The 8,624-nt window shown below is 49.5% G+C and overlaps 1 protein-coding gene across 1 annotated transcript in view; it reads right to left on the minus strand.

Annotated features, from left to right (window-relative positions):
- SBK1 (SH3 domain binding kinase 1) overlaps positions 1 to 8,399 on the minus strand; it is a 74,935-nt gene extending 66,536 nt beyond the window's left edge. Inside the window, exon 1 of the mRNA XM_083473840.1 lies at positions 8,172 to 8,399. Within this exon, the coding sequence (XP_083329966.1) occupies positions 8,172 to 8,233 (62 nt within the window). The 5' untranslated portion in view covers positions 8,234 to 8,399. The remainder of the gene's footprint in view (positions 1 to 8,171) is intronic.
- Between the last annotated feature and the right edge of the window lie 225 nt (positions 8,400 to 8,624).

Here is an 8,624-nt window from a genome sequence, read left to right on the forward strand (position 1 = left end):
TGGGTGACATGGATGAACATTCCATCACATAAGCTTTCACTTGCTGTCTGATGTGATGCTGCTTGACCACCTCGGAGCATCCCACAGATGCTGACAACTACACCATAATAACAACAGTCACTCTGCAAGTAAAGATATCTGCTTGTGACCAGGCGGTTCCTTGATTTCCCCTCCCCATAAAAGGATGGTGTTGGTGGGGAACCAACATCATTAGGCCTCGAGACATAATGATGTTTTGATCAATAACTGGCGTACGCCAAGAAAGGGACAATTAATAATTAATTTATATGGCACTTTCAATTTCAGAAGTACTTTGCAATCTTCAGCTCGCCCAATATATGAGACAGGTGGCTGGCTGCTATTTTGAGGCAAGTTGCTCAGGCTGTGGCTCATTCCAGGACAAATGCTCTTAGCTTTGGCCCTGAAATAATCCAGTAAATTGGGATTGCTTGTTAGGGCAATATCAGATGCTTGCTCATTCTGATTTTTTATACAGCACATAAACTGCCTTCTTGACCCATTATTGGTCTCATCCACTCAATCTGACAGAGTCTGTCTTTGCATGCAGGGGAAGTCCCTAACTCACTAAGAGTTTAAGACCCATCGGCTACCCTCACCTGGTTTAGATGGCCAGTTGAAGCCATTTCCAGGATGCGGCTACTGTTGCAAGCTGACAGCTTCTGGGAGCCACTGGTGAGAGCTGAGTGCAAGGTGAGAACCAAAGGTGGACAAACAGTGGGAGGTAATCCACTGGGAGCAGTCAAGTACAACATTCCTTGTAATGCTAGAGAAGACATGTGAGGGAATGTTTGGTCCAGCCAGATGAAACTTCCTGTTCCTCCTGGCTGGAGTATCCTTCCTTTGCATGTGACGAAAGGTGGGCATGACCTTACCTGTCCAGGTAACAAAAGGGCGAGTCACGCAGCGCACCCCTCTCTTTTTCACTTCCTTCTACGTTTGACCAGCTTTTAGCTAGGACTGCTCTGCTAGGTCTCAGCCCTCCCCCCCCCCCATATGGGGTAGATCCACATGTACATATTTGTAACTAAGGCTGCCTTCATGGATCCAACTGTGGACTGATGTAAGTAAACTTCTTTTATTGACTTTGAATAAGATTGTGGGGTCTTTATTCTTTTAAGAGGGACTCAAGGGAACTTACCAGGAACGTACAATTCAATCACAGACAGATTGAATTGTATAATAGTGAGAGGCTTACACGAGCCTGCAACCAGCTATCTGCTGTGCATGTAAAAAGGGGAATGTAAACTCTGCTAAGTAAAGGAACTTGCTAGCGCAAGTTAGGAAGGATATTAATAAACAATATATATCCTCTCCTGCCACCCTGAACATTCCCACACAAACTGCCCCAGAAGGAGCACAATGTGTCCCCCAACCATAGCTGTCAACTTTCCCCCTTTTTTAAGGGAAATTCCCTTATTCCGAATAGGAGTCCTCGGAAGAAAAGGGAAACGTGGACAGCTATGCCCCCAACAGAAGTCCTAACGCTCCCCTAACACCTCATACACATCAATTTGACTTTTTGCCTCAATATGCAGCAACACCCTGGGCTGATTTGGGTTTTTTCCCCAGGAATTAAAGTTGCAGGATTCCAACCCAGAGAGAGCCATCTCCAAATATGGATGGTACTCAGGGTCTTTCTCTGAAGACGGATTGCACTATTATTGCAGGGGGGGGCACATAATGCAAGGGAGAGGGGTGTGAGCCTCAAATGTAGGAATCTCGATAAAGTGGCAGCAAGAGAAGCAGTTGATGGGCAATGAAAAGGGGTATCCCTGCCACGAGGAATGGTGGAGAGCTTCCTTGCCCCCCCCTTTCCTGCGGCAATCTCCGGCAGCCTGGGAAGAGCAGACCTGACCAGCGACAGCCTGCTCAGACATATGCTTCTGATCACACTTTTCCGTCATTGCCGGCTGGCGTGCTGGGTCAGGCACAAGTCCCAGGTCCTAGCAGGGAAGGCCTGCGATGAGAGAGGCAGGCACGATGGCTGGCTCTCTGAACTGCAGAGGAAAGGTAGAGCCCACCTTCCAAATGCAGGGGCGCCCCCAGAATGAAGCACTTGCCCTAGGATCTGACTGGCATGGGAAGGTCAGGTCAGCAGGCAGTTTTCTGTTTCAAGGATGGTCCGGTCCAAGTCCAGCTTAAAAGATGAGGTTTTTAGAGAGGATGAGAGGCCTTGAAGTTGCCTGCCCACACCTGGGCAACAGACTGAGCAGGCTGCCCGCAGCTTACCTAATCACAGCAGGGATAAAATTATAGCAATTCTTTCTACATGTGCAAGGCATATGCAAGTTTTATGGAAATCTATGTCTTCCTTTTGCCCATTGTTGGTGAGGCATTTCCTCTTTTGGGGGAAAGGGGTGGGTTCCGCAGCATTTTAATGAGAATTTCCCCTAATACAGTGGTACCTCGGGTTAAGTACTTAATCTGTTCCGGAGGTCCATTCTTAACCTGAAACTGTTCTTAACCTGAAGCACCACTTTAGCTAATGGGGCCTCCTGCTGCTGCCACGCCGCCACTGTGCAATTTCTGCTCTTATCCTAAAGCAAAGTTCTTAACCCGAGGTACTATTTCTGGGTTAGCGGAGTCTGTAACCTGAAGCATCTGTAACCCGAGGTACCACTGTATACACATCCATGTGCTATTATGCCCAATATACATATTTCTGCAAAGCGATTTCCTTCAATGTGTCTCTGTGTTATTTTCCCTAGGATATGCATTTTTATTGCAAGTCTTCACCTTGTATGCTAATTTTCCTGTATATTCCTTGCCTCGCACGGCTGGCGAACTGCATTGCAAAATTTAGGGTAGGGCACGTTTTGAAGGAAGCCCGTGTTTCAGTTTGCGTATTGTTTTGGAAAGTGGAAATGTCGAGTCACGATTGGATGCTTTGATTGGATGTGTATATTTAGATTTGTGATTTAACTGTAAAATGTGGAAATGAAAAATAAAATATTTAAAAATAAGTGTGAGCTGAGTCTGATTTCTCCCCTGCCCCTAGTCTGCGGGCAACATTCCCTTCTGGGCATCTTCCGGGAGGGGGCGTTTTATGCTAGAACTGCACAGGAATAGGAGGGAAAGTAGGCACAGCAATCAAGGTGTATTCTTTGTACAGAAGGCTAGTATCTAAATGTGCACACAAACAGCCCCCCATGCATCTTTTTCTGCAAGTAAAGTTCTGATTAAATTGTGGGCCTCAACCATGTTTTATTTCTAAAAGGAGTCCCGTTTTTGGCACCCAGTCGCTTCAAGCTGCACAATATTATTATCTGTAATAGATTTCTCTATCTTTCATCCAGGCAAGCAAGAAGCATTATCAGAGTCCAGAGGCACATTCCAGCCAGGCAAAGTGACGCCAGTGAGGGGTGTAACTGCAGACAGTCCGGAGGCTCAATAGAAGGGTCCGGAGGGCTATATTTGGTCCTCAGCCAGAAGTTCCCATCCCTGTGTTACATTAGACCAGGGATAGGCAACCTAAGGCCTGGGGGCCGGATGTGGCCCAATCACCTTCTCAATCCGGCCTGTAGACGGTCCAGGAATCATCGTGTTTTTACATGAGTAGAATGTGTGCTTTTATTCAAAATGCATCTCTGAGTTATTTGTGGGGCATATTCTTTTTTTCCCTTCCAAAATATAGTCCGGCCCACCACATGGTCTGAGGGACGGTGGACTGGCCCACGGCTGCAAAAGGTTGCTGACCCCTGCATTAGACCAATTAAAAGACATACAGACAACCAATTCCTGGGATAGCTTAGTCAGTAGAGCATGAGACTCTTAATCTCAGGGTTGTAGGTTTGAGCCCCACATTGGGCAAAAGTTGCCTGCGTTGCAGGGGGTTGGACTAGATGACCCTCATAGTCCCTTCCAACTCTACAAAGCTATTGTTCTGAATTGTTTGCAGGGAGGCTAGACAACGCTGCATCAAAGCAAGTGTCACCCCACACTTTCGATTGCATTTCCCGTCTTTTGGGGAAGTGGGTTTGTTGCGCAAGAGCACCAGACAAACTGTAAATTCCACAACCTGAGTTTGCAGGTGTGCGACGGACTCCCATCCTTAAAATAGTGGCCTCCTGGAACCTCCCACAGTGCCACTCTCCTCCAGCGCTTTGCACTTTGCGGATTCAGTTAGCCGGAGCCTCTGTTGTAGTACACAGAGCAGGACACACACATACACATTAATCGCTGGAATGGATCAGGGGAGCTTTGCCTAGTTGCTGGCCATGAACTACTGCCCTGGGATTAGGAATTAGTTCAATACGTGCCAGGAACCAGGTTCTACAGTGAGAAAAGAGGCCTTTAGCCTATCAAAGGCGGTCCCGTCAGGTCAGAGGCCACGGTCTGGTTGTTTCAGTTCAAGATCCCTGGCAGGTCCTTCTCTCATTGCCTCTAGAATAATTTTGCATGGGAGTTGTGCGGAGGCTGCCAGATGACGGTTCCTTCCTAGAAGCCCCACCCCACCCAGTGGCTGCCAGCAGAACTCAGGCTAGGTTGTCAACTGACCAGAAACTGGTCTGCTCCTGTGCCTTTAATAGCAGCTTCATGGGCAGAAATCTGTAAAGGAAGCTTTCCCCCAGCCTGGAGCAGAGCATTATCAACTACTAATGCCTATCAGCTGCCATTATTAAAGGAACGAGAAGACCAGAACCCAGAAGGTATGCAGGGAGAAGAAGTCTGGCTGGCCATTGGCAACCCAGAGATTTTACCCTTTTATCTCTGCTGCTGAGTTGGTCCATCTCAGTCTTGTGGTTCCCCCTTCTTTGCAGTGCTTCCATTACTTTTGGGGGGGGAATAGGGGGCCCTTAATCCATACCCGGGATACAGGTGGCGCTGTGGGTTAAACCACAGAGCCCAGGGCTTGCCAATCAGAAGGTTGGTGGTTCGAATCCCCGTGACGGGGTGAGCTCCTGTTGCTCGGTCCCAGCTCTTGCCAACCTAGCAGTTTGAAAGCACGTCAAAGTGCAAGTAGATAAATAGGTACCGCTCCGGCAGGAAGGTAAACGGCATTTCCATGCACTGCTGTGGTTCGCCAGATGTGGCTTAGTCATGCTGGCCACATGGCCTGGAAGCTGTACACCAGCTCCCTCGGCCAATAAAGCGAGATGAGTGCCACAACCCCAGAGTTGTCTGTGACTGGACCTAACAGTCAAGGGTCCTTTACCTTTAATCCATACCCACCCCACAATGCTATCACCACCACCCTGCAATTTTAATAAAATAGTGTCTCTCCGATGTAGCCTTCCAAAAATGGTTGCTAGAGTCTGGCACAAAAAGGTAATTCCCAGGAAACTCAAGCACTCCTCCGTAGATTTGAAGGTAAAAGAGGCATCTTGGACTCCTGAAACAAGGACTGCTAAAAACAAACTAACAAACAAATAGCTGGGAAGGGCTTGTGGGGAAGGGATGAGTTCCTGGCTCCGTTGCAGAGCATCTGCACTGTGGGTGGTTCCAGAAGGCCACTATTTTAAGAGTGGGAGTGAGCCGGGAGGAGACCCTGGCTCTGTTGCAGATCATCTGCTTTGCACGCAGAAAGTCCTAAAATCAATGGCATCTCCAGGCAGGGCTGGGAGAGACCTCTGCCTGGAGGCCTGGAGAGCCACTTCCTGTCAGTGTAGAGAGTGCAGAGTTGGATGTACCCAGGACCCCAATATGGGAGTGTTGCTCCAACTCAGTACAAGGCAGCTTTCTGCAGGAAGGAGCTGTAGCTCAGTGGGAAAGAACCTGCGTCGCATGCAGAAGGTCACGGGTTCCATCCCCTGTGGCATCTCCAGATGGACTGGGAGCTGAAACCCTGGAAAGCTGCTGCCAGTCTGTGTAGACAACACTGAGCCAGAGGGACCAATGGTCTGACTCAGCCTAAGCCCAGCTTCCTACGTTTCAGATTCCGCCATGTTTCTAAAGCAAGGGTGTTTTACAAATTGACACCTCTCTGAAATGAATTTCAAGGCTGGTTTGCACAACTATTTTTAGACGGAGAGGCGTCTGCGACACAGATATTGTTTGAAGAAGAAGAAGAGTTTGGATTTGATATCCCGCCTTTCACTCCCTTTAAGGAGTCTCAAAGCGGCTAACATTCTCCTCTCCCTTCCTCCCCCACAACAAACACTCTGTGAGGTGAGTGAGGCTGAGAGACTTCAAAGAAGTGTGACTGGCCCAAGGTCACCCAGCAGCTGCATGTGGAGGAGCGGAGACGCGAACCTGGTTCCCCAGATTACGAGACTACCGCTCTTAACCACTACACCACACTGGCTCTCGCCTGTTTTTCTCCTGTTGGGGGCACAGGTAGGGGTTGCCACCATTTCTTTCCTCTTCAAGGGGCCTTGCTCCTGTGTTTCTCCAGTACGGCTGACACGCAGAAATTTCGCAAGAGATGCTCCCAGGGGCCCCAACCACCCTGTGTTTTCCTCCATGTCGGGAAAAGCCTCTCCTTATTCAACACACAGGAGCAGAGAGCAAGTAAAGAGCAAAAGTAAAGATGGCACTCCTACTCTTGTGTCAATACAAACTGAGCATTGTTTAACCACCTTCCATTAAAGGTGAGTTGCGCCATGATGAATGGGCATCTGGACGAGCAGTGAGTTTCCTGGGGTAGAAAAATGCCACAAAGTCCACAAAGATTGTTTTTTTCATGCTTTACAGCTCAGCTGAGTTCAAGAGCCACACGGGCTTGTATGATTCCATGCTTTTCCTACTCTGAGTAGACCTTTTGGAATCAATTGGCAAGCCTAACCTGAGTTTTTTTCCCATTTCCGTGGGTCTACTCTGAATTGGATCCAACCTGATATTACCTTTGGCATTGAGTGAGCCTACTTGGAGACAAAATGGGGAGGAAGAGAACCAGGGATGTCACCATCTTGAACTCCTTGGGGTGGAATATAACTGCAGTATGTAAGGAAGGAAATAACCAGTGCTATTTTACTAGAAAAAGAGGTGCCAGAACTCAACCACGAATGCCTCCTTTGTTCTTTTATAATGGCAGTGGTGCCCACCTGAGAGAAACTGAGTTCTGGTGAGTTGCAGCTGAAGCAAAGCCCTGGAAATAACCTTCGAGGGTTCGCAACCTTGGGAGGGATGTATAAGCACAGCATGCAAAAGTGGAGAGTCCACACAGTGCCTCTGTGGGAAGGGCTGTGGTGCAGGTGGTCTTGCATGCAGAAGGTTCTGGGTTCAATCCCCAGTATCGGCAGTTTAAGGGCCAGGCAGGCAGTGCTGGGAAAGAACTCTACCCAAGACCCTGGAGGGCCACCGCTGGCCAAAAGCAGGCAGATCTGAGCATCATGGACCCATAGGTCCTACTCACAGCCAGTGGCGTAGCATGGGTTGTCAGCACCCGGGGCAAGGCAAGTAATTTGCGCCCCCTAACCAGTGGATTTGCGCCCCCTAACCCGTGGATTTGCGCCCCCTAACCCTAACCCTAACCCCCAGATGTTGCGCCCGGTGCGGCCGGCCCCCCCTGCACCCCCCACGCTACGCCACTGCTCACAGCAGCCCCAATGAAATTAATGGGCATGGCCTTGCCTGGATCTATTGATTTCCATGGGTGTGCCTCTTGAGTAAAAGTTGGCTGGAGGTGACCCATAGGCTAAGAACTTCCTCTGTGTAATCTTCCTAGTGTGGACTAGGAGCTGAGAGATTCCTGCATTGCAGGGGATTGGACTAGATGGCCCCTGGGTCTCTTCCAACTCTATAATTCTATGATTCTAGGATCCCCACCTGGCCATGAAGTTCACTGCGTGGCTGCCGGGATTAACTGAGGAAGGGGAGAACCATGTACTCCACCTTGAACCTATTGGAGAAAAAGGTGTGATATAAATGCAATAGATACCTAACTAATGAAATGCTATGCATGCTGACGTTTTTGCTCACGCCAGAAACAAGTCTGGTTTCAGCATCAGAACTCAGTCCTAAGAAAGCAGAGTAGCAACTGTGTGCCCAGGCAAAGGACCTCTTCTTGACTGGTGGGATCATCAGAACTATCCTGCAAACATCAGGGTCCCATGTCGGAACGCATGCTTTCTAATTAGGGTTGAGCCCCTGGGACCTATATAAATAAGCAGCCTTGACTACTACGGGACACAGGACATCCCTAGACCGCTTCGCCTCCCGCGCACGTCCCAACACCTGCACATCGTGCAGGGAAGTCTCCTCTGACCCACCTGTTCACTTGCAAGGGCTGCAGCTCCTCCTTCTGAAAGCAGGCAAAGCAGAAGGAATCCATCTCCCCGAGGATGCAAGGAAGGGGGCGAACCAACTCCAGTCCAGCGCTAGCATCTCTCTTTGCATGGGGCGGGGCTGCCCTCTGCTGTCCCGGCCCAGTCGCTGAGAGGAAGCATCTCAGCCCTTGGTCTCTCTCATGACCTGCCTCTCCTTCCAGCTTGCAAAGCTGTCACAGCTCCCCTTGCAGAGGCCCTGCCAGGCTGGGGACTAGACCAGGAGCCTCCAGGGCCAAAGAGGTGGGCGGTGGTGTTTTGCGGCCTAATCAATCTCAGGCCTTAACAGGCTCTCTGACAGGCAGTGAGACCAAAGCAGGCTTTCACACCTTCTTTCTCAAAGGGTTGACCATCTCCTGCCATGCTTGGTTTGCCCCATCTCACCATGGGAAGTCCTTT

Source organism: Podarcis liolepis, assembly GCF_965112155.1.
Source record: "Podarcis liolepis genome assembly, chromosome: 14".
Lineage (NCBI taxonomy): Eukaryota > Metazoa > Chordata > Lepidosauria > Squamata > Lacertidae > Podarcis > Podarcis liolepis.